Source organism: Momordica charantia (genome assembly GCF_013281855.1).
Source record: "Momordica charantia cultivar OHB3-1 chromosome 2 unlocalized genomic scaffold, Mcharantia_2.0 BLBB01000002.1, whole genome shotgun sequence".
In the NCBI taxonomy this organism is placed as follows: Eukaryota; Viridiplantae; Streptophyta; class Magnoliopsida; order Cucurbitales; family Cucurbitaceae; genus Momordica; species Momordica charantia.
Genome location: NW_028275160.1, coordinates 3,523,369 through 3,550,696, shown reverse-complemented (window position 1 = coordinate 3,550,696; position 27,328 = coordinate 3,523,369). Strand labels below are relative to the sequence as shown.

General features: G+C 31.1%; 3 protein-coding genes across 3 annotated transcripts; all 3 read left to right on the top strand.

Moving 5' to 3' along the window:
- Window positions 1-1,439: 1,439 nt before the first annotated feature.
- On the top strand, window positions 1,440-3,315 carry LOC148212663 (uncharacterized). The gene is made up of 2 exons (XM_088120608.1): window positions 1,440-1,572; window positions 1,938-3,315. Exons 1-2 carry the CDS (start codon window positions 1,464-1,466, stop codon window positions 3,074-3,076), a joined length of 1,248 nt encoding a protein of 415 aa, XP_087976734.1. The 5' UTR covers window positions 1,440-1,463; the 3' UTR covers window positions 3,077-3,315.
- Window positions 3,316-11,745: 8,430 nt separating this feature from the next.
- LOC111011300 (uncharacterized) lies at window positions 11,746-12,569 on the top strand. Its single transcript, XM_088121097.1, has 2 exons — window positions 11,746-11,921; window positions 12,040-12,569. Exons 1-2 carry the CDS (start codon window positions 11,831-11,833, stop codon window positions 12,321-12,323), a joined length of 375 nt encoding a protein of 124 aa, XP_087977223.1. The 5' UTR covers window positions 11,746-11,830; the 3' UTR covers window positions 12,324-12,569.
- Window positions 12,570-15,654: 3,085 nt separating this feature from the next.
- Window positions 15,655-17,095, top strand: LOC111011190 (uncharacterized). Its single transcript, XM_022284872.2, has 2 exons — window positions 15,655-15,871; window positions 16,288-17,095. The coding sequence occupies exons 1-2, from the start codon at window positions 15,772-15,774 to the stop codon at window positions 16,803-16,805; spliced, it is 618 nt and encodes a 205-aa protein (XP_022140564.1). The 5' UTR covers window positions 15,655-15,771; the 3' UTR covers window positions 16,806-17,095.
- Window positions 17,096-27,328: the final 10,233 nt, after the last annotated feature.

Genomic DNA, 27,328 nt, shown 5'->3' with positions numbered 1-27,328 from the left:
ATCATAGGGGGTGTCGAAACAATTAGGCGTCAAATTTAGGTACCAAATCCTGGTTCAAATCTTAGACTTGGGAGCATTACTTTTTTGTTTGTTCAATGTTATTACAAGTTTTTATGAGAAATTTTTTTTAGTTATTAGTTACTCAAATTTTAAGAAGTTTTATCGAGCTTTGAACTTCTTTGTTCTATAAAATAGTTTTACAATATTATTTTTCCTATTAACTTATCGCACACTAAGCTTTCTAGCTAACTCATTATTTATCATTTGTTTTCCTTCCAAGGTTGTACAGTTCCAAGAGATAGTTGACCACTTTTTTGCCGCTAAGAGTCCATTCAACACTTGCCTATCATTTTTGTATGTACGTTTAGTTTTATTAGTACGTGAAAAAGTTTATCTACATTGTGCATATAGTATATGTTTAGAGTGGGTGTAAGAATAATATTATTTGTAACCATTCATACTATGCTTAGGTATGTTTAGTAACGTATTTAGAGCTTGTTAGATAAAGTTTAGTTTAAAATTTAAAAAAAAAAATTGATTATGGACTCCATAATTAGTTAAGGTCTATGGTCGGCATAACTTATTGTAGAACTAGTAAAGTATTTTAGGATGGGTCGTGTCATAATATGAGTTGTATACTAACTAATCTGAAGTTTTAAATTTTATGGGCAAGTATACTAGTAAAGTATTTTAGAACGGGTCGTGTCATAATATGAATTGTATACCAACTAATATTATGAAGTTTTAAATTTTATGGTCTAAGTATACTAGTAAAGTATTTTAGAACGGGTCGTGTCATAATATGAATTGTATACCAACTAAAAATATTGTGATTATATATGTTATTTCAAATACATCATGCTCACCTCTGTGCGTAAATACATATACTTAACATTACATTTATCAGTTAAAATAACTATCTTTTAAAGTCCACGAATTCAATTTGACAGTCCATAAGTCAAAGTTGAAGAATAAAAACGGGAACAGAGTAAGATAAAAATATATATACTGCAATGTTAACGTGTTCAAAGCAGATGAGGGAATTGAAATCAAATTCGACGACGTAGAAGCATTTGCAAAAATGAGTATAAAAAATAAAGAAAAAAATAAAGTCTTTCATATCATATAAGAGACCTAAAAAAATTTATAAATTAACTGAAATACTTATCTCATTTCCAATTGATTTTTAGATATAATTTCACAGATATTGTGAAATGATGAAAATTTAACAGATTCAAACTAGCATTCAATTTTAGAAAATGAACTCTCAGAAAGTTTCTGCAATGTTGAAACAGAAGTGAAAAGTTTTTGCAAGATCCAGACAAAGGTGATAAGATTCTGGATAAGATTTTGCATACATGGTCCACCCCACCAATATTTGGAGCCACCACACTATAAATACATACCACTTTATGAACACTGATCATCCATCCTCAAAATTACCAAAAACAGTTCAAGAAAAAATGACGTCCAAAGCTGTTGTATTTTCGTGTTTGTTGTTTTTTGTCTCTACTGTAACAATTGCATCGGCAGTATCACAAGGAACTCAAGAACAGCACAACACAATTGAAGGTATATTGTATTTTATCAATATTTTTCGCCTGTATATAAATAATTTTTTTGTCATTGTATATGAAAAGAAATAATGACAATAAATTTATTTACGTGCCTACCCCTACCCAAACTCGACCAAAGTGCAAACCAATTAAGCCACTTTTGACAAATTGCTCGGAAGACAGAACAATAACATATAATAATTCTCTAATTCGACGTAGCAGTGTTTCATTTCTACAATGTGTGTGTGATTTTTATTTTATTTTTTTTTTTTTGCATTTTCTGAATTAGTCAATTTTAAATATACAAATGCATTATCTATATTGCAGCCATCACATATATTACGTGTTTGTTAATGTTAATTATATTATGTGAAAACGCAGTTGACAATGAAAATTCAGAAGAAAAGTTAAGGATTCATTGCCCCTATGGATGTTGCGGCTTTGACGGCGGTCATAGTTGCATAAGATGTTGTGGTCTTCATGAAGCTAAAAATGAAAATTCAATAGAAGAACTAAAGATTCACTGCCCCTACGGATGTTGCGGCTTTGATGCTAGTCATAGTTGCACTAGATGTTGTGGTCTTCACGAAGCCAAAAATGAAAATCCAATAGAAGAACTAAAGATTCACTGTCCCTATGGGTGTTGCGGCTTCGATGCCAGTCATAGTTGCACTAGATGTTGTGGTCTTCGCAAGGTTGAAAAAGAAAATCCAATAGAAGAACTAAAGATTCACTGCCCCTACGGATGCTGCGGTTTTGATGCCAGCCATAGTTGCACCAGATGCTGTGGCCTTCACGAGATTGAAAGAGAAAATCCAGTAGAAGAACTAAAGATTCATTGCCCCTATGGATGCTGCGGTTTTGATGCCAGTCATAGTTGCACCAGATGTTGTGGTCTTCACGAAGTTGAAAAAGAAAATCTAGTAGAAAGATTAAAGATTCACTGCCCCTATGGGTGTTGCAGCTTTGATGCCAGTCATAGTTGCACTAGATGTTGTGGTCTTCGCAAGGTTAAAAAAGAAAATTCAGTAGAAGAACTAAAGATTCACTGCCCCTACGGATGCTGCGGTTTTGATGCCAGTCATAGTTGCACTAGATGTTGTGGCCTTCACGAGGTTGAAAAAGAAAATCCAATAGAAGAACTAAAGATTCACTGCCCCTATGGATGTTGCGGTTTTGATGCCAGTCATAGTTGCACTAGATGTTGTGGCCTTCACAAGGTTGAAAAAGAAAATCCAGTAGAAGAACTAAAGATTCATTGCCCCTATGGATGCTGCGGTTTTGATGTCAGTCATAGTTGCACCAGATGTTGTGGTCTTCACGAAGTTGAAAAAGAAAATCCAGTAGAAAGATTAAAGATTCACTGCCCCTATGGATGTTGTAGCTTTGATGACCATTACAATTGCATCAGATGCTGTGGTCTTTCTGCAGAAGAGCATGCCATAATCCAAAATGGTTTCAACTTGATCTCTCATCAAAATGAGGCAAATGTGGAAAAAGGGCAACGGGAAAGTGAGTGAAAGCTAGGTGTTTGATTCGCAGGTTTATTAAATTGGAGTTTATCAAGTATTTTGTGGAGTCTGTATTGTTTGTTAAGTCTGTATTTGGTTGTATCAAAATTTGTCAAATCTGAGTTTGTTCAGCTTATGTTTGGTTAGACAGAAAATAAGTTTGTTAAGTCTGAGTTTGTTCAACGTATGTTTGATTGAGCAGAAAATAAATTTGATGAGTCTGAGTTGATCAAACTCATGTGATGTTACTTTGTTGAGTTTCTTAAAACTAGGTTAGATTTGTAGATTTTGAATTTATAATAAATAATAGATAGTTCATATATTAACTATTTGATTGAAATAATTAAAATTTGAAATTAGGAAGTATAGTTTCCCATATCAATAAAAAAAAATTAATATATTTGTTTGCTTAATTTTTTTCAAAAATTATTTTATAAAATACAGATTTAATTATTTTATACAGATTTTTCTAAGTGTAATTTACCACAAAATAAGTGTTATCAATAGTCTATTTAATTATTTGTTTAACTAAATTTATTTACTAATTACCATTAAAATTTCTATTAAACTTAACTTCTTCTTTTTTTTCTTTTAACTTAGCCAATCCATTTGATTAAAAAATTAACACATTTTAAATGATAATTATTTAAAAGCTAGTGACTTAACACAAACTAACCAATATAGTTAAATTAATTTATTGTATAAAATACATTTCTTTAATTAATTATGCTAATATGACTTCTATATTGCACACTAGTAAAAAAATTGATAAAATTATGGATTTAGAGAAATCAACTTGTTACATTGACATGCATTGGGTTTTGAATCTAAAATAAAACGGTTGGAAATTTCAGTTTAACTTTATAATGTAATATTACTAACACAGTTATTAACACATTTTGTGAGGAAAATTACAAGAATATGGACATTAAGAATTGTATCATTTTTTTTTCTTTCTACTTTTCTATATCTATATATATCTTTTTTTAACACACTTTCGAGAAGGGGGATTTTTTTGTATTATAATTATATAAAAAAAAAAACCAACAACAACAACACAGTTATTGACACACTTTTCTTTCTTTGTTTCTCTTAAAATTTAAATTTAAAAAACGTGTCATGAAAATTTATTTTGTGAAATAATATATTCAAAATCATTCTGCTATATTTAATTATTCTGTATATTTATTGATAAAATAATTCTTGTATGTGTATCTAAAACAGAAATACGAAAAAAGTAAATATTGCAGGATCATTTGCTTTTTCCATTTTTAGTCTAAACACATAAATGAAAATATGAATTTATCTTTTTATTACCTATAAAAATGCAAACAAATACTGATAACTTAAATATAACATAAAATTTTCAATATTTTATTTTTAAAAATCAATTTTCATGCCGTGAGAACAAATCAAAACAAGTCTCTCTATTTCCTTTTTCAATAGAAAGAAAACGGACTCACAAAGAAAAAAGGGAGAGTGAGGTTGTCAAATGAAATTAATCGAGAAAAGAAACAAAGAAACAAAACACTTGGCCAAACTCCTTTGATTTGGCAGTTGCCAAAAACTTGAACCCTTGAGATTCAGAAACCCCAAAACTATACACGTGCTGTACCAACGCAGCTAGATTTTGAACAGTGTCACCACATGCAATTAATCAACCAATTCGAAATTAGCCATTTATAGCGCACTATAAATACATACCATCAAATCTTGTGAGTTGCAATCTATAAAAGAAAAGATGACGTTCAAAGCTGTCGTATTTGCGTGCCTTTTGTTTGTCTCTGTCCGAAGGAACTCAAGATTGGCAGCAGCATTAGAAAGCAACCGAAGGTTTTACTCTTCTCTTTTCTGGTTTATTTGTAGCTCATTTTATTCTCATGAGTCCATTTCAAATATTCTATATTGCAAGGAAAAACACGTAGCTTCTAACCGAATTTTATTCTCACAGCTCCTTATTTTGAAAAAAAAAAATCTCAATTTTCACATTTCTATTTCTTAATCGTCAAATATTTAATAGGATAAGAACAAAATTCGTCCTCACCAAGGAGCGCCAAGTATTTTCTTTTGCAAAACACTTTAAAAATATTCTTAATATTTCAACTGTATATATCATCGTCATGCTTGTCTATAAAATGAGTTATTTTGGCCGTACTAAGTCCTGAAATGAGTACACTTTTCACTTTATAGACACGTGTTGTAGAAGAAACTGGGACAAAAGGAAAGAGACAACTTTTTTAGAAGAAATGAACTTTTAGTTAAAAAATACAAATTTTTAAGAGAGGACTCTCCCACATGCACACTTAAACTTCTGACTCGAGTTTCTACTTTTCTAGCTTGTCTAATATGTGGAGACACACCTTCCCTGTATAGGTAATGGATCCTTAGAGCCCAAGCATATAGACGTTTTTTCCAGGTTCTTTTTGGATGTTACATAACTTAAATATTTCTTATGTAAATAAAGACCCAAACATATATTTTTGTTTTTCACTCTAGCATAACCATTTTTGTCATTCGTCCAATACTTGCCTTAATAAATCTATATGTGTCTTCAAATATATGTCTAATATGTATTCGAATCTACATTATTCATTTATTGAAATCAAATTGATATTTCTCTATAAGGAGTGGAACTAAAATGAGATTTAAATCGAGAAAGTATATACATGAAGATCGAAGTTGAACGCAGAGGATTAGCTATACTATACAAATCTTGTGAGCTTAGAATGTCAATGGAATTGCATTTTTCCCAAGTGAAGATATTGCAGTTCTGTCAGTATTCTTTCTCGTATATACTATACCGTACTGAGATTTGGGCCTGATTGATCATATATATTCAGAGTTTAATAGATTATTATACTATATAGTAATTCTGACAGAACAATAATATAGATATTGTTCCATTATAATTTTCAATTTATCTGGATGCATGTGTATAAATGTAGGTGTCTCACCCTGTTCTGTTTTGTGGTTATTTATAGCTCATTAATTCAAATTGTATTTTCATATTGGTCAATTTGAAATTAATATAAGAATGCCTTATATCTGTATTGCAAATCTCATACTATGTATCTTTTAATTCAATTATTAGTTTGATGCGCATGAATACAGTTGAAGATGGAAGTCCAGTAGAAAAATCAAAACAACTAAACGCTGCCCCGTGCATGTTGGGGCTGGTTTAGTTGCATCACATGTTATCCTGTTCCTACAGGTACTCAGGCCACCGCCCAAAACCAAATTGGTTTCAACTCACATCACTTTTAATTTAGCTAGATTTATCAGTATCACTTGAAAGTATAAAACAATAATAGACTTATACTATATATGTGTATATATAATATGTTAATTATAGTTGCATACTAATTATTGTATTGTACTATTCTTTGCTTTCTTGCCATTACATACTATAATTAGAGGACGTGATTGATATACCTATTACACATTGATACCTAAATATTGTTCTATAATAATTTTTCAATTTATCCCAAATGCATGTATATATAATCGATAATGAAATCTCATATTATGAATATCCTAATTTGATTATTCTTGTAATGTGAATGAATGCACTTGCCTACCAAAATCCAGTAGATGAATCAAAGTAGCGCTGCTCCGCCCACGAATGTTGTTGTTGGTTTAATTGCATCGCATGTTGTCATGCTCCTTTAGAAACTCAGGCCACCACCCAAAACCAAACTGGTTGCAACTCACATCATTTTTAATTTAGTTGGTTTTGTTATTACTATTACTATTTTGAGTACTGGAGGTAGGGATTCGAACTCACGATCTTTTGATCGAAAATAGATACCTTAACCAATTAGCTCAACTTGAATTTAGTTGGATTTACCGATATCACTTGAAAGTATATAACAACATTAAATGTATACTATGTATATAATAATAGTGGGATATAGTAGTTCTAACATGAAATTTTGTACGTTTGTACTTGCAGGGAATGCAGTGAAAGGGAATGAAGTGGAGACCAACGGAGTTGTCGGCAACAGAAAGGGAGCGGGTGAAGACGGAAAAAGAGTCGAATGAAACACTACTACAAAAATTGGTTTAGACTATGACCATGTGTACATATGTAGTATATTACGACAGACCATAGTCTAACGTTAGTCGTAGTCTAGACAACGTTATTTGTGGACTATAATAGTATAGACTACTGTTAATGTCAACCATAGTTTATAATAGTATATACCACGATTGACGTTGGCCGTAGTCTAGGACCAATGTCAACCATAATCTATAATAGACGACGGTTAAAAAAAACAAATTAATAACTATTCTAATGTGGTGGGCTATACTTTCAATATGACATGTTCTGTACATAATTATAAATTTTAATAAATTGTTACTACATTCTTTGAATTTCCATTGGAATATAGTAACTTGCCGACTTCCAAAAAATAACAAGAAAAAGGTGAAATGAAAAAGTGATCAACCATTGACTACAGCTACATGACCCATCACTAGAAACGCTCCCAAGAAAAGAGAATGAAGTTTACAGAGAAGTATGAGCCACATTCTAAATCATCTTCATTCAAGAACATTACATATAAATAATTTCTTGTTCAGTAATAATGAAAATAATTGGTATGATTTACAAAAATATAGAGACGAGGAAAAACCTAATTATAATTGATTGCAAACTAAAACTATTTTCCGTTCTTTTTTAAATCGGTCTTATGCGCTTCCGCAATTGGAAACCACAACGAAATCTTCAGATTTGATGAAAATTCTTGACTGTAGGGAGTCGTTGGAGTCGCCGGACCTACTGTTGAAAGTCGCCGGAGTGCGGTAGCGAAAGGATGATGGAGATTGAAGAAGATGATGAAAAGGATGATGGAGGCTAGGGTTTGAAGCGATAAGAAGAAAGTCTAAAGAGAAGATAAATAAGTAGAAAATTCTAATTTCCTTCTCTTTTCCTCCATTCTTTTTTCAACTTCGGTTAATAATATTGGTACATCTAAATCAATGGATTTAGGAATTAGATCTAAATTCGATTTCTTAATCTTTAATTTAAACATTTGCATTAATCAAAACCAATTTCAAAATCTTATTTTAAATTTATTTTTATATTCTTTTTAAAATCAAAATTTTTATAAAGCAACATTAATTTAGGTTAGCTGTTATTGGAACATATCTCTGACCAAGAGATCATAAGTTTGAATCTCACCACCCCTTGTTCTATTAAAAAAATAAAAACAAAAAATTGATTGAAATTCAATTTTAAAATTTCCATTATTTTTTCATTCTTTTTTTCATTCTTTTTTATTAAAAACCACAAATATTTTTTAAATTAGATTTTATTAGTTCTTCATTTTTTTTAATTTAATAAAAACTAAGTTGGGTGGTGTCTACACCCAGTGATTTAAATATTAACAATATTTAATCTATAGATCACAATTTTTATTCGTCGTGGAGGACATTTGAATTTTCAACCATGATGTTAATAACTCGTGGTCTAGTTAAATTCAACTAATGTTTAGTCTATAGACTACGATTCTTTTTACCATGGTGTAAAGGGGGATTTTAGACCATACTCGTAGTCAAAAGTAATAGATCATGGTTTTTTTGGACTGTAGTGTAAAGAGGAGTTTTATACTACAACCATAGTCAAAAGATGATCAATACACGAATGTATAGACCTAGCTCGGTTATTACCTCCATGGTCTAAAGTAGGATTTTAGACTACTCTTCCATTTAAAGTTGTTGTCTATTATATATTGTTAGACCATGATTGCTAAAAACCGTAGTCTATACGTCCGTGCATTTTTTTAGACTACGGTTACACTAATTTCTTGAACATTAGACTACGAATTTTTTAAAAAGCGTAGTTGAATGTCTAAATGCTAGTGTAGTCTATTCCATATTTTGTAGTAGCGAAATTAAGGCGGGAAATGAGCAGTGAAGGCTGTTTTATGTGTTTAATTTGGTAGGTGTAGGGTACCCAACATAATGTGCCAACAAATAATTAGGCAAAATAAGGGGAAATCAAATCAAAGATAATAAATAGTGTTTTAGATCGAATCCAAATAAATACACATATAAGGATCTGCATGCAATGCAAATGGAAGATCTCACTAGTTATGAAATATTTGGTGTCCACTATGCAACTCAGAAACTTTGGACCATATTTTCTTTCATTGCCCTTTTACTGTAAGTTTATGGCCTCGTCTTCTACATTTTTTAAGTCCGAAGTGTTATTCATTGTCAAGTCGATTCCTTCATCACAGATAATCTTAGCATTCCTTTTTCTAGTCAGAAATCTGTATTATGGAGCAATGTTATGAGTGCTATTCTTGAGTATATTTGGTTAGAAAAAAATAACCGATCATTTACAGGTTTTTAGAAGACTACAACCAACATTTGGGAGGACATTACAGTCACTATTTCTTTTTGATCTACAAAATCTAATCTTTTTTTACTTACGATTCATCTACTATATCTCTTAATTGGAGTGTTTTTATATAGATTTCCTTTTTTTTTGTCACATTCAATGAAGTCTCTTTTTACAAAATAATAATAATAATAATAATAATAATAATAATAATAATAATAATAAAATAAAAAAAATATTTGCGTATTTAGAATTTTAGTACTACATAGGTTGAGATGTATTGCTTTGAGATGGAATGCATTATTATTAGAGTTTGAATTAGTACATTAGTTCTGGTAGTTAAGTGAATTGGGGTTGTTGTAACCTCTGGGTATATTTATATATCCCTCGCTGGTTAATGAAAAGTATGCTAGACTTATTTACACTCCTTGTTGATATTCATGAATATTAATATGGTATCAAAGTCTAAAAATTCAAACGAGCATCTGGTTCAAAAATGAGATCCGATCAATATTAAGAATCTCACATTGATAAGATAATTGGGGATCTAATAGGAGTTTATAATATAAGTGGACTACCCCTCTCATTGTCAATTAGTCTTGAAATGGAATCATGAATATTGATATGGTATCAAAGTCCAAAAGCTCAAACGAGCATCCAGTCTAAAAGTAGAATCTGATCCGAGACTGGTGAACCCAAAAGAGGCACCATCTTGAGAACATGCCGTTAAGATAAGGGATTTAACTAAGAGTTATAATATAAATGAGCTACTTCTCTTATCGTGAATTAGTTTTGAGATGGAACCCGTGAATATTGATAGTCAAGACTGTTGAACTTAAAAAGAAACGTCATCTTGAGGGGCATGTTAAAAGATCTCATATTGAAAATATAAGTACCTAATAAATATTTATAATATAAGTAAATTATTCCTTTCTTTGTCAATTAATTTTGTGGTGGAATCATAAATATTTATAAGAAATAGATACTTTTATTACTGTGCTGTCTTCGGTTATATTAATCTAACCTATAAGGTGAAAAGCCGAAAGGGAAGCTTTGAAATAAAATGCTCAAAATTGATTAAATATGTATTTGAGTCATTAATGGTCTCCAATCCTTTAAAAGTACTTTTAATTTTGTCCTATGTGTATTGAATTCTTTTCATTTAAGTCTTCACAATCATTAAATTTCAAGGGTGTGTTTTAATAGATAACCTTTTTTTTTAACAAAAAAAAAATCTTTAGCTATTGAACGTTTTCTAAAATTTATAAATATACTAAATTTGATTTTTTGTCTCTTAAGTTTTAAGGAATGTTAAATTAGGTTACTATTTAGACACTTTTAAAATTTATTGATTTATTTTTTCTTTTGTTTTTTTTTAAAGATACCATAGCACGATTCATTTAAAAAGTATGTAAAAAATATACAATATTGGAGGCTAAGTGAACCTACTCTAGTTTAGAGATGGTTCAAATGTCATATCTGTAAAAGCAAGTCAATGTAGACGATTATGATGAAGCAATTATTAAATTATTATGAGAAAAGTCGTTTGTTTTTTTATAATTATATAGACCCACTAGATACATAATTGAAGATTTATAGATTTATTAGATATAAAATTGAAAATTGAACGATCTACTAGATCCAGAGGTAATTATTATCTAGTGAAATTTCTCGCCTGACAAAAGTACCATTCCCAAAATTATTTGTAAATTTTTTCACTTTTTATTTTTTATTTTCCAAAAACATATAAACAAAAGTATTATCTTATAGTTTTTATCTATAAAAGGAAAAAATATTAAAATAATCTTTTTTGATTTTTCGGAATCAATATGTTATGTCTCACACTTGGATTCTTATAATTGAAATTCGTTAGTTCGAGCTTACAATACTGCTGACCAGCCTACTTAAGACTTCACCAAGGAATTGAAAGTGTACCATCTTTCAAGGTACAAAATAAAATAATTTTTAGGTAGAGTTCTTATTTTTTTTTAATTCAATTTAATATTCGTGATAATAAGAACTAGAAAATAAAAAATAAGAATCTAAATTCTAGAAACATAGAAAATAGAAGAAATATTAAATATTAAAATACTTTTGAAAAATGAAGAAACGACGAAAGCAGAACATTATTGAGGACAAGAAAAGAGGAAGAGGAGTCAAATAAGTCAAAAGAGGAGACACTTGGCAAAAGAAAGCAGCTTTAGTTTGCCAGTTGCCACAAACATGAACCCTAAACTCTCCACCTCCTTCTTCCATTCAAACCAAAGTGATAAGATTTCGAACACTCTCACCGCAATCTAACACCGCTCCCAACACTATAAATAAATACACCATCCAAATGGAGAATCACAATTCCCAGTTCCAGCTGCTGAGCATTTTTATTATTTTTCCATCCAACTGATCAACAAGAAGAAAAAATGAAGTCCAAATCTTTTCTGCTTGCGTGTCTCTTGCTCATCTCTGTCCTCGTTATTGCTTGGGCGGTGCCCGAAGCAACTCAAGCTAAAGGTAATCAAAAATTTAGACACGATTAATTCATATATATATATCCAATATGCATTATTTGGTCTCTCTTTTGGTGCTCATTTAGAATTAGCTAGTATGACATTAAAATTATGAAATGCAGAAGAAGAGGCGCGTGAAGTGGATGCAAGCCTACGTCACGGATGGGGAGGCGGCGGCCACAAAGGATGGGGTGGACACGGCGGCAAAGGTAGAGGCGGCGGCAGAGGAGGAGGATGGGTTGGGAGTGGTGGCGCAGAAGAAGATGTGCATGACGTGGATGCCGTCATCGACCGATCACACGGCGGTGGTAAAGGCGGCGGCAAAGGCGGCGGCGGTAAAGGCGGCGGCAAAGGCGGCAAAGGCGGATGGGGCGGCGGCGGCGGCAAAGGTGGAGGTGGAAAGTGAGCGGAAGTTGTTAGATATGTGGTATATATATAATGTAGGGTACGCAACCCAAACTATATAATATGTGTTAGGGAGTGTGTGTACCAAGAATAAATGAAGGTGAATGAATTAGTAAATAGTAAGTAAAGGGAAATGATGGAGTAGAAGAATAATACAAGGCTTAATAACTGTATTATATTGCACCTCTACTTTATATATCCTATGTAAAATATACGTATATTATATGCATCATCTTTTTCTTATCTACCTATATTATCTCTCTCACATCATTCTCCATTCAAAAAATATTTAAATAGGAAATATTTGGCTCTCTGTCGAGAAGATTATTGGGAACCTCTCAAATTATCTCATCTGTTTCTGCTTATTATTAAAATAAATTGGAAGGCTACTTGCAAACGTAGCGAAAATTACAAAAATAGTCGCAAAACTTTGCTCTGAATTTTGTAAAAATAGCAAAATCTAATAGCTGCGATTAATAAAAAGTCTAAAGCTCAACATATGGAGGTGTACCCAAATCTTTGCCAAACGTACGGAGGTTCTTTTGATTTTTTTTTTACATAAATCCTATCGGCTTTTTAGTTACTTTAGTAAATAACTGATGACATGTTAGAAACCAAGTAATATCATACCTCATTGTATTTATAATCTCAGTTACAGCCAGTATGGCTAACACAAATAGTAATAATATTTTGGATTTTTATTTTTGGAATTTTTTTATTTCAATTATACACTGGATATATTGTGCTGATTTATGTACATCAACTTATTAAATCATATATTGTACTCTTACATATATTGTACTGACATCGAGTTATTAAATCATTGAGTTACTAATACTGGTGTTTGAGTTACTAATGTAGTAGCTCATTGAGTTACTAATACTAGTGTACTAGCTGTACTAGTTGATGTACATTTATGTACATATGTGTATTAAGTAATATCATTTGAGTATTTACTTAGTGTGAAGAATATCATTTGAGTTATTAATATTAGTTTATTGATTTATCTAATATGAAGTATATCAATATTAGTGTATTGATCATTTGAGTTATTAATATTAGTGTATTGATTTATATAATATGAAGTATATCAATATTATGTATTGATCATTTGAGTTATTGATTTATATAATATGAAGTATATCAATATTAGTGTATTCATCATCTATGAAGTATATCACATGATGTACCTTGATATATTTTGATGTACTAATTAATTTACTTTAATGTACTTCATACTAGATAGGTCAATTATTGATATACTTTGATGTATTACAATTAATACTAGGTAGGTCAGTTATAGTTGATATACTTTGATGTATTACAACTAAGGTATATTAATCAGATGATTTACCTTTAAATATACTTTATATTTAAATCAGATATAAGTGATGAGTAATATATTTAGTGATGAGTAATATACCTTATTGTATTTTTTTTTCCGTGATGTACTGTACACTATTTATATTAGCTAAATAACTAATATATATTGATGAATTGTGAGATATATACTAATTAACTAACCTAACTTAATTTATTACATACTAGATATATCGATTAACTTATATATCTAATATAAGTAGATATATCAATTAACTGATATATCTAATATAAAGCTGATATATTCGAATAACTTTAAATTATAACATATATATATAATATTATGTATATCTGTTATAATTGATTTATTATATATCCATAATAAACAAATTTTAGCAAAAGTAGCAATTCTATTATTGATAATATATATTCATAATAAGTCAATTTTTACACTTGACATACTAGTAATATTAGCAATAATAAAAGTAGCAATTCTATCGTTGATATAAGAAGTCTGTGATATTAATTGTCATTGGTATACCTAATTATAACTCAAGTTATCGGATATAGATCATTATTCAATAGCTGTAAATTTACTTCTACGATTATGACCAATGCGCTGACTAATATAAAGCAATTTCCATTAAGTTTCGTGATTCATCAAAGTATTTTGCTCGCCATAAAGTACTGTCAAGAGGTAGATCAGTAATAGCCAAACATGATTTTAGTTTAGCGATAATTGGCATCTCTCTCTAATTAAGGTAAATCAAAAGAATTTAGAGGGAATAATGGATACACAAACCCGACTATGAAGGAATTAATCTTTGATGTGTTTTCTTAACAACCAAATGTAACTAGGGGATGGCAAAAATACCCGTGAGACTCGATCCCCGCGGGTACCCGACCCGATCGGGTTGGGGATTCCCTGGCGGGGACGGGGATCAATCCCCCTACCCCGTCCTCGTCCCCGACCCCGCCCCATTTAATTTTTTATTATTTTTCTATTTTTTTATATAATATTATTAATATATATTAATTTTATAAATACTTCTTAATTTGTTTTATAAAAAAAAAACTTAAGCCAACGCCTCATTTATGCACTTTTTTTCACTTTTTATACTAATAATAATAATAATTAATTAAAAAATTAAAAATTAAATTAAAAAATTTATAACGGAACCCGTCCCCGATTGGGGAATCCCCGTCCCGTCCCCGCCCACAAAATTTTGGGGACGGGGGTGAGGATGGGAAAAAAATCCCCAATAGGACGGGGATGGGGAAGACTCCGTTACCATCCCTAAATGTAACAAAATGTAGTATAATGAAACAGTTGTTCCATAATATTTGTCGAAGTGCACACAAACTAATCTGAATGCTCATAATTAAAAAAAAAAGTCAATTACAAATTATAAATATTAGAATCTTTGAGTCTCGGGGAATTGTTTTAATAGTTGATTTTGTAATAACTTTCTAATAAGTTTGCTTTTTTAGGGAAAAAATGATTTTGAAGGTAGATTTATCTTCTTTTTTTAGGTATGTCTTTTCGATGGATTATTATCAACATGTGAAACTAGTTTAGTTGAGCGATAATTGACATCAATCTCTGATAAAAAAGTCATGATTACAAACATGCCCTCCCCTAAACAAAAGTTTAACTAATTTTGAGGATCAATAATACTAAAATTTAAAATATAAAAAAATAATGAAAAACATAAAATTAATAGGAAAAATGGAGATAGAGGTAAGTTTTGGAAGAAGATTAATTAATGACATAAAACAAAAGTAGTACTTGGCAAGAGAGTGTGAAGTCTGAGAGGGTAAGTTGCCACAACTTGGAAGGCTTTGGACACCTCTAACCTCTAACTACACACACGTCTCCCGTAGAATCAATGGTGTGTGTGAAAAGAAGAAGCGAACTGATAAGATACTGATCAACATTCAAAGCCTCTCCAGCCACCTCAAAATTCCGATCACCTACAAATTTAATGTCATTTTAGTCGTATCTTATGCTGTGTCAGGACAATCCTTGTCGTTTGCAGTGCAGCCTTGGCCTTTGCCTCTATAAATAGCAGCTGCCTTTGAACATCACAAACCAGTTTTTGTTCAAAATTGCTTCTCTGTTCTCAACAATGAAGTCCAAAGGTTTTCTGTTTCTGTGTCTTCTACTTCTCTCTGCTCTCGTTATCTCGTGGGCTATAGAATCCCACACAACTAAGGATGAAAAAGAAGGTATTTACTGTTTATTTTGTCTTTCATTTCTTTGTTTCCTTTGTTTTTTTTTTATATATCAATACTTTAAAGCTCTCACCTTTTTTAAAAAAGCACAAAATTTATGTTTTAATTTCTATCAGTACTTTAACCTTCTCTCATTTATTTGTAATCTCATTTGCAGTACTAGTCACTAGTTTAACTTGTGAGCTCGAAATTTGATTATCATATTAAAGAGCATGATCGATCACTAAATTCATTAAAAGATTTAAATTGCGGATGTTTTAAGAGGAGGATGGGTTACAGTAAATTCACGTAATAATAATAGTTCATGTTGCATGGACAGAAATAGATAAAAGAGTACGTATCTAATAATTATCACTTTTCCGGTGTCATTTGATATCAATTAATCAATCCATTATTGGATTCACTTTCAGTGAATTATGTGGGCCACGAGGCAGAAGACAAACATGGAGGCGGTGGCGGTTATGGCGGAGGATCTGGCGGAGGGGGTCACGGCGGCGGGTCCGGCTCAGGCGGTCACGGAGGTGAGGGAGGCGGTCACGGCGGCGGGTCCGGCTCAGGCGGTCACGGAGGTGGGGGAAGCGGCGGCAGCGGCGGTCACGGCGGCGGGTCTGGTGGAGGTGGTCATGGAGGCAAAGGAGGCGGTGGCGGAGGTTATGGCGGAGGCGGGAAAGGAGGCGGAGGGTCCGGTGGAAGCGGCGGCGGGAAAGGAGGCGGCGGCTCTGGTGGAGGCAGCGGCGGTAAAGGAGGCGGCGGCTCTGGTGGAGGCGGCAAAGGAGGCGGCAAAGGAGGCGGTGGTGGTTACGGCGGCGGCGGCGGCAAAGGAGGCGGCGGGTCTGGCGGTGGAGGAAGTGGATCTGGTGGAGGCGGTGGATATGGCGGAGGAAGTGGCGGCGGATCTGAGGGAGAGGGAGGAGGAGGAGGCTACTAAACCAGTCTTCAAGAGGAGGAGAAACTGAGAGACCAAAAATAAAATATAAAATATAAAATATATCTATATCTAAAAAACCCAACTATATAATATTATATGTATGCAACTGGAAGCAGTAAATAATGATAGGGGTAAGGACTAAGCCTAAGGAGACATACTAAAATTAGATAATTCAGAAGCTGCCTTCCACAAACCTTCCTGTACTCTACTACGCACTTCCTTGTATTTTGAACTTACAACTAATATTATATTAGTAATAATAAAAATATTAATAATGTATGCTGTTTAAACTTTTACTCTCTCTTTTTCTGCTTCCCATTACCATCTTGTTTGAGTCGCATACCTCTCATATTATTACTTTTTACCTTCGTAATTACTGTTTGATGAGCGTTTCGTTTTTTATTTTTGATTTTTAGTTTTTAGTTTTTTATTTTTGGTTTTATTTTTGGTTTTTAATTTTTAATTTTTAATTTTTGGTTTTTGGCTTGATAATCCGTAAATTTAAAAAAAAAAAATTGTTTGACCAATCAATTCAATTTTTTGTTTTTATTTTTCAAAAACTATTTTGAAATTTTATGTAAATTTCAAAACAAATAAAAATAGTTAGATTTTTTTACAAAATCTGATTTTTTCCTCAAAACTCAAACTCTTTTTTTCCTTTTCATATTTATCTCTAAAAAATTTATTTCTAAATTTCTGTCTAAAATTTTCATATTTTGAATATTTATTATTATTTGTCTCTCTTTAAATTTGTCTATATTTTTGTTTTTCTTTTTTCCTAGCAGTTTCATTTTTCTCTCTAAAAAAATTAATATTTTTCATAACTTTTTTCTCTATAAAATTTCATTTTTTATAATTTTTCTTTTTCTTGTAATCTATGTAATCTATTTTTCCTTCTGAAAATTATATTTCGTGCAATTTTCTTACCTTGTAACTTTTATTTATCTTTGTATTTATTTATTTTATATTTTGAATTTTGGTTTTATCTCTAAATTTGTTTCCACGTAATTTTTTTTTAACACATCTTTTCCTCTCAACTTTATTTTTATTTTTTGTATTTATTTATTTTATCTAAATATTATATTTTGAATTTTGGTTTTATCTCTAAATGTGTTTCCACGGTATTTTTTTTTGTTTAACACATCTTTTCCTCTCAACTTTATTTTTATTTTATTTTTTTCTAAAATTTTTCTGTTTTTGTCTTTAACTTTCCTTTCCCTATTTTTTTTCTAAATCTTTTTATTTATGTTTCTAAAATTTATTTTCCAAAAGTTTATTTACCTATCTCTAAACTTGTATTTTCATGTCTCTACATGGGAGAAGACAAAAATTTCCGGGTCGGGTTCCAAAAATAGGAAATGCATGTCTCGACCCTGTTCCCGTCCCCAATTCCATTTTTTAAATAATTAATATGTATTTATTATACTTTTTTATACTTAAATTCTAAAAATGATTAAAATCAATTATAAAACCGATAATTTTTCTGCAGAACATCTCTCGGACCCAAGAACAAGGTAGAGACGGAGATTAAAAATTTTCACGAACACGAGAATGGGGGAGAGCATCTTCACTCGCACCCACACCATTGTCATCTCTACTCTACATAAAATTTTCTCTCTCTAATATGTATTTTCAATTTTCTAACTTTTTTAAAAACAATACTAAAAATGATTATCAAACATGTTTTTATTTTCTATTTTTAAAAAATAAAAAACAAAAAATAGTTAGTAAATATATAGGAAACCAACAACTAAAAATAAGAAAAATCAAAAGCCTAAAATGGTTATGGGGGTCCTAATTAATACGACTTTAAAGTTAAAACCAGTAAACTTGAAGCGGCGTGATTTGTCGGTATACAAAGATAAAAGGAGGCGTTGAATTTTTGTTGTTATCTGCAAAATGTTAAAAACGGCGTCGTATACGACATTTCATCCTCATTGCTGAATGCTGACTGACACAGCTGCTCCGGGAAGCCACGTGTAATTCACGTGAACTAATGTTTGGTAACAAAGGCGTCCTCATCAACACCAGCCGTTGACTTAGGCAAGTATAACCCTGAATCCTATCACAATCAGAATTGTATTTCAAAGGGTGGTTATAAATAAAATTTACCCCGACAAGATTTAAGAAAACAATCTTTAATTGATTACAATTGAAAATATGAATCTTATATGGGATAAATTAACTTGGAGAGGTGCCGACCCACGCAGAAATCATAATAAATACGGAGGAAATAACAATGTATGAGTAGTGGAAATCACACTAAATATGGAAAAAATAACAATACATGGATTCGAACACAAGACCTCCCGTTCAAATACAGAATGAATTAATCTATATTGAATACCACGATTTGCATGGATAGTGAAAATCATAAGACACACCTGGAAATTATAATAAATAGGGATGAAATAACAATATATGGATAGTGGAAATCATAATAAATAGGAAGCAAATAATAATACATGGGTTTGAACACAGGACTTCCCATTTTAATACAAGATCAATAAATCTATATTAGCCAAAAGAATCGTCAAGTTGGGTGTTGGAGCTTCCCAAATTTTAATGTATTCGTATTGTTTATGATAGAATTTAAAATATCTTGGGAATGAATACAAATTGATATGGTTTAATGCTCAAGTCAAAGTAAGTCAAAGTGAGCCTGATGTAACCATTCTAATAAATTTTAACTCATTTCCTTTCAATTAATTTTAATCTTTTTTACCAATAAACTATCCATGATAGTCACGCAATTACAAATATTTTAGTAGAAGGTAAATCTTTTATTAGTATAAATAGATTATTATATTTGTATCTACATTCAATTTAACGAAATCTTAGTAAATTAACACTTTGGTCTCAACTTAGAGTCAGGTGATAGGTCATCTTTTTTAATTTACACCGAATTTTGAAAATATTAATTTATACAAAAATGTCCTAACTTTTCAACTATACTCCTCCAAAAATTAATTTTTGCTCTTGATTTTTAAATTTTTTCAAATCAAGGTGAATCTCACTTGCGGCAAATTCTGTCAAAACGAACTTAGCTCAACAGTAATTGACATATATTCTCAACATGTTGTATTAAAAAAAAAAGAAAAAAAAAATCTTGCGGTAAGTTAAGATTTTAGGTGGGTAAACGGACTCAAGGCAGTAGACTCTTAAATTTCTTATTTTAATTTTTAAACTTTAAAATCCTTCCGAAATGAATATTTTAAACGATATAAGTAATTAAAATAAATATTTTCTAGTGTCTCAAAAGAAAAATTCAAAAGACACAGGCACCATAATTAAAATTCTCAAAGTTTATGACATAATTAGAACTTACGCCACGTGTATAACTCACTGTCACAGTATATTTGACCGGAAATTTTTTACATTAGGTAATTTTGAAACAATTTTAAAGAATAAAAGTTGAATTGATTAATGATTAAGAGTAAAAATAAAATTTTTGTGATGGTAAGAAACCTGCCTACAATTTGAGATCATTTTGTCCTCAAAATATAGCTCCACTCTTGTATGTTGGCAATTAGAAAATGGTAGATTCGAATCTCCATCCACGTGTAAAAAAATATAAATCAAAGATTAAGGCTAGAATAAAGGCATAAGCATGCAAATAATTTGTATAACTTAATTAGGGTCACTTTTCCATTTTCTTAAGATTTAAATTTGCGTGTTTAATTACCACAGAAAAAAGAGGCTAATTAAGAAGGGCATGGCAGATGAAGAGGGTCAGGGACGAAGGAAGCGCCGGCGTGAAAAAGAAAACCAATATTAAAAAGTTTTATTATTTTTTCCAAAAAGGACAAAGAATTAAGTACGACTTAAATAACTTAAAAATTATTAATATTAATAATATTTTTTGAAAAAAATGTCAATTCACCCCTGCTGTCGATGTCGAATTCATAGACATATAGAAATGTCGATGGAAATATCTACATGTTGATAGAAATTTAATAACGGCCTTTATATAAGTAGTTTAACTGACTAAATCTATATTTATCTTATTCTAATATATCTATCTCTATCGATGAATGCGATGATTTATCTTTTTAATTTACATTTGATATATCATATTGATATAACTATGATACCTGTTTATGAAAATTAAATAAATGTAAAAAAAAAATAAAGGATGAGAAAATCATTTAGAAGTTATATCCGGTTATATGTGCTCTTTAAAATTAATTTAAAGTTGCTCCAGATGTTTTTAAAATTTTTTAAATCTAACATTATGAAAAACTTGATAAGTGCTTTAAAACGACTTTGAGGAAAAGGAATTATTGTGCACAAATTCCATTAACCACAACTTTAGGAATGAGATAAAATTGAGAACGTAAATAACTTACAAAATAACAGTGATGCAAACAATGAGGTTTAAAAGTTCAGTTTGACTATGATACTGCTGGTCAACCTAACAGTGGTCTATTTCTCCCATTAATGATAAACTAGTGTGTTTCTTGCACTCTCAAATTACAATTATAATTTAGAACAAGTTAGAACCATCACTTGTCAATTCCCTTAGGAAATTTCTCTTCCTTTCTCTTCGCCATCGCTCCACACTCCTATTATATCGAGACAACAGTGAAATGTTAGAGTTATACATGAACAACTCAATAGGATTTCATTGAGGAATATTTTGTTACGGTACTCCTCGTAATTCGAGTATCTCCATAATGGCATGATATTATCCGTTTTGGGCGTAGTCCTCACGACTTTGTTTTTGTTTCACCCAAAAAAAATCTCAGACTAATGAAGATAATTGTTCTCCCTTATAGACTCATGATCATTTCTTTCATTCAGGAAAAATAGCTTGACTCTCTTTTATTTGAAATATATGGTTGGAAAGAAAATAATCACAATTTCGCGAAAGTTTCTAAATCAAGTTAATCATCTTTGGGAAGACGTTAAAATTTATCCGTCATCGTAGTCTTTCAAACCTCATTTTTTTTAATTAATGATATTTCTACTATTTTTCTCGGTCGGAGTATTTCCTATTTAGTTTTCTCATTTCGTAGGTTCCTTACCTACCCTGAAATAATTTCTTTAAAACAATCTATAATTTGATCCTATAAACAAGAACCCGAAAATTTAAATTTGTAAACTAAAGGAGAAGAAAATGGGGGTTTCTCTCTCTTTCAATTAGTCCATACCTACTTGGAATCTTGGACAAAAACCATGGACCTGAAATCGGGTGAGGAGACATGCCATTGAGTCAATGTTCTGCTAGCTACAATTACCAGCATTATTATTACATCTTTGCTATCCAAATGTTCCCATTTGTCTTTTTTTATATAATTAAATAACCACATTAACCATGTCATTATTTTATTTTATTTTTATTCTATTGACCACATTATGGGCTGATCCATCACGAGCATCGTTTAATTATTTAAATCTCTGCTTATATTTATCTCTCTTAAATTGATTTCGAATGTAATATTTTAATGTGCATTATACATATTTGTATATTATATAATCAATGTATTAGACAAGTGTCACACTTGACTCTAGTTATATCAATATAATCAAATCGATTTCCCTCCTTAATTATCAAATTTATGGATGGAATCGAATAAAACGATCGGCTTGCCGGGCCTCCACCGATTAATTATTTCTTTAAGATTGGATTTATATAGTGCCTTCTAAATCAAGCTTAGCTGGAATTCATCGACAATCTACAATAACATAACCCACAATTATTTTTTCAATTAATTGATTCTTGAAAAACATTCATTCAATTGAATTCAGTTCAAGATTTTACAATCTGTAGTAGTCAAAACCCAACGAAATTTTTATCAAAAAGAGAAGAATGAGATGAGATAATTTGATAATGATATAGAGTAAAAAAAAAAAATCATTACGAAATAATTTTTGTGATGTGGATATGTATTATTGTGAATTAGTGAGAGGAAGTTATTAATTAATATGTTTTGGGCGAGTAAAAACAAACAAAAAACCAAATAGAGAGATAAATTAAGAGGAAGAAAGTCAAATTAGGTCATTTTTAAGTGAAGGGCATTTGAGTGTGTGTATGTTCTTATGGGCAGAAGGAGAAAAGACAAAGCAAACAACCCCAACGTGTGAAACAAAAATCAACTCCTAGGCTGTTTTTGTTTTTGTTTTTTTTCTTTTTGGGCCACTTCCAAACACAAATTAGAGTGGTGAAAGAAATAAAAAAATGACAACTTTTTAATTTTCTTCCTTTGAAAACAGCATCAACGGGAAACCCTCGTGTCATCATCTTCTTGGGAACATCTTAATTTCCTTCTTCTCTTTCTCTCTTCCCTAAACCCCTTTAATATTTCCTTTCATATCTTCTCCCATTTGTGCCATTTTTTCAGTTGATAGAGAAGAAGCTCAGCTCCCACGGCTATGAAGAGGAAGAAGAAGCCAATTTCTTTCATCTCTGGAGATTTTGAAGCTTTTCCTCTGGCTCCCATTTGATGAACGCACACCTTTCACGGCGAGTAAACCAAAAACAAACCAATTTCCGGTGAAGAATTCGCCGGAGACGGCGTACATGGGAAGGCCAGGCATTTTTTCTCTCTCTCCACCCCTAATTTGTTCTTGTTTTTCTTCAGTTTCCTCTTGATTTTATGTGGGTGTGAGAGCCATGATAGTTTCCTTTAAATTTTTCCATTTTTCTTCTTCTCTTTCTTTTTCTCGAATATTGCTGATAATCCTTGAATATACACATGAAGATTTAATTAGTACTACTCTCATAATCGTAATTATTTTGTAGTTTGTAATGCTCGGCGTTTTTATCATTATTCATTACCTAATCTTTGATTTTTTTTCCTCCACATATGATAGCTTGTGTTCCAATAATGGTAGGTATAAAGCGACGAAAGCAGTGAAAATTAGGGAACATTTCTTTGATATATTTTGTCCTAAAGCAAAGATAAAGCTTTGTATTTTATCAGGCAAATGTCACATATATATTATATTATCTCATGGTTTTCTTCCTTTGCTTTCCTTTCTTTGGTTCTCTTTCAAATCTTTTCGGCAACAGAAACTGTGAAAGTTCCCTTCTTTGAATCGCACTGAAAATGATGGGGCTTGGATTGGTTTGGAGTAGCTAGACTAGCTCTTGCTTTATTTCCTCGTAATTGTTTTATTTTTTTAATATTAAAAATACTATTTCTTTCCCTCTTTTTGGTTTATATACTTTAGTCTCCCTACTTTGAAATGGTTTGTTTCGGTCCCTATTTTAAAGTAGGACGATTTTAGTCCTTTAATTTTATTTTTAATCTCAATATACTTATTGTAATGTAACCATGGTTTTATGTTAAAGGTTTTTCATTAGGGATAGAATTTGTTTTAAAATTTTGTAAATAAAAATCAAAATTGTCATTTTTAAAAATAAACTTAAAGACCAAAACAAACCAAGATTTAAAATATAGAAACCATATTTTATTTAGAACAAAATAATAGTCATGGTTAAAGGAAGCTTTAAGAAAAGAGCCAAAATTTTCAAAAAAATTGACTAATAGGGCATGCAAATTAATAATATTTGTAATAAAGTGGGCATTGCAGTGCGTGTTGGAGGGAAGGTTTAGGTCCAATATTATACGCCATGCGTTGCGCCCGAGGACATTGTTGACTTTCAACCATTTATTTTTCATTTTTTTCTCTATGAAATCATCTCTTTTCTAATTTAAAAATAAATATTATCTCATTTTGTTGAATTTGTTGTCCTAGTTATTATAACAATTAACTATAAATTAAAGAGAGAAGTTTATTAATTGGCGCACGAGATGATATTAATTGGCAATAAAAGTTAGTGTCGTGTGCGTGCTTTGCTTTTATTTGAATCCTCAATTACAACAAAGTTCTGAATCTTTTTTATTTTATTTTATTTTATTTCTCCATTTTTTTATTCAGTCAAGGTACGTTAAGTTGCGTTTTACCATCGTGAACAGGACAGTAATGTTTTGATGGAGGGGTACGGGAGTAATTTCCTCTCAAATGCCCTAAATCTTAAGGGCTACCCAAAGCAATATGTTTAATCTTACAAAGATTAAGACTATCTATACATATTTAGGCCTAAAATGTTGGAACGGTGTCACGGGAGGCTGTTTTTAGCTTAAGAAATAATTAAGAATAGGAGCTATTTGGATATCCTATATTAGTTATTATCAACTAAACATAGGAATTGGAATATCCATCTTATAAAAATTCAAGATTAATGCAAAACAACTCCTTAAAATCATTATTTTTAATGACATTATTTACGACGTATTTAGTTAACTATTTCTGTTTCCTTTAGTTTTGTTTGTATGGACGATCTTTTTCTTTAATGAATTATAAATTTGATGGTGTTCTTTATTTAGAGATCAAACAAGTAGAGTAAGTAACGTGGTTTTGAAAATTTATATTATTCGGTAGAATTGATGCAACATAACAATTAATATCGCACGATTATTTTTAGAATGCAACCAAAATCTCATACTAACTAAGTAAAAAATATTCATGAAAATATATAAGTGAAAGAGAAAATCTCTATAGATATAATGTCTTTTTGAGTGAAACTAGATCAAGTAAAGGCACGGGAACTTATGCTTAAGGTGGATAATATCATATAATTGTAGAAATGTTGGAGGAGCTTATTATTTTTAACGAGTGGAGTCATATCCTTAACTTAACTATATTGATAGAATCTGAAGCCATTGGTATGAGGTCTTTGAACTTAGGTCCAAAGTAGATGGAAGGACTCTTCTCAATATTAGAGGAAATGCTGGATAGGAAGGAAAAAAACAACTAACATCGCACGCCAATTAAATTAATGATACACCCAAAATATCTCTCAATGTTTAATTATGAGATAAAATCTCAATGCATCCATGCCTCCTCTTCTTCTTTATACTATATCTTATTAACTAACTCAGGACCAAGGCTTGTGATATATGTATTATTAACTAATTTTCATTTACAATTTTATTCTAAAACATAAATAAAAATATTGTTTCATCATATTGGAATTAATGGTGGTCGGCACCATACCATTTATTTTTATTTGTTGTAAGTTCAGAAACAAAAATAAGAAACAATATTACGAAACCAACCTTAATTTTCAGTGACGTTTCCTTTCCATATGATGTGTCTTGTATTATAATCTCTTGTCGTGGATGCACGTTGCGTGTCCACTTCTGACCGTCAGTTTTCATGGACGGTTAAGATCCAATCATTGTCGTTTTGAGTGAAGTGGAACCCACTCCAATTTAATCCGGCCCAACACCTTGTGACAAGGGCCGGCCCATAATCCGGATCCTAACACCTCACCACACGTCTAACTATGGAAGACAGTGAGAGTGGACCCGAATGCTCACACCTCCACTAAATCAAGCACACGTGTGGAAGGTACGCACGTGAGAGATGTTTTTGGGCAGGGGAGGGCCCACGGCTGCCAGGTCATCATATTATTCATACGTATAATAAACAAAAAAAAAACATTATGCCCTCCCTTCTTTTGTCAATGAGACGCGTCCCCTCAAATATCTCCAAATTATTGTTTTCTACGATCCCTCTCATTCTTCGTCGCTTTACATGATGAACTCTGTTTTTTTTTTTTTTTAAATACAATTAGATACAATTTTAAAAGGTTGGCACTAACTGTACTTGAAATTTTACCTATCAATTCACATTAAATATATATGTAAAATAACGAACTTGACATCAAAAGTAAATTTATTCGGGTTTAAGGATGAATGATTTGATACCGACCATTCAATGTAGAGACTTGGATATTAAAATCCTAAGTAGATGGTCACTATGATTTAAATACATTATCTCTAAATTTTTCAGTGATTTACACCTAAGTTCTTATTGACCATGAGAGCAACCCATAAATGAATTTCTACGTAATGTCGCATCAAAAAAGTCATGTCCAACTTAACTATTAAGGAGATATTAAAACCTATAGATAAGGATTTAAAAACTTTACATATCAATATTCTAAAAAAAAATAAACTTTGCATATCAAACTTATAATTTTCACCTTCAAATTATACAAACTAATATTTCATGAATGCCTCGTCCAAATGGGTCAAAGTAAATCAAAAGAATTTAGAGGAAATTGTATCGGTTAGTAGTTGGCTTTTGTGAAATAAAAATAGAGGAAAAAAAGAAGATGCAAAACTACCGAGATTAAATGAAAGTCACTATCACCCACTTTGATTCTAAAATTTCTAGCTTATAGTCATTTAAAGATGTGTACACACGTATGTGAGAATTATTCATTAACAGTTTTCAAAGAAACCCTATAACACGGGGTGTAATTGTGTTTCCCTCGTGATGTTTAGAGTTTGACACAAATATTAGTTTAGGGTTTTAATTGATAACAAAGTAGGGGCATAAATTAATTGCCTCAAATATATTTGTGCTTTCACTTATTTTCTAATAATTCTGATTTTTATGTAATTATAGATACTAAACAAAATCAAATTAAGCAGTAACTCGTGTGATTACAGAGATGATCCTTCACTTAAAAGAAAAGAAATTTGAGACATCTAGGGCTCGTT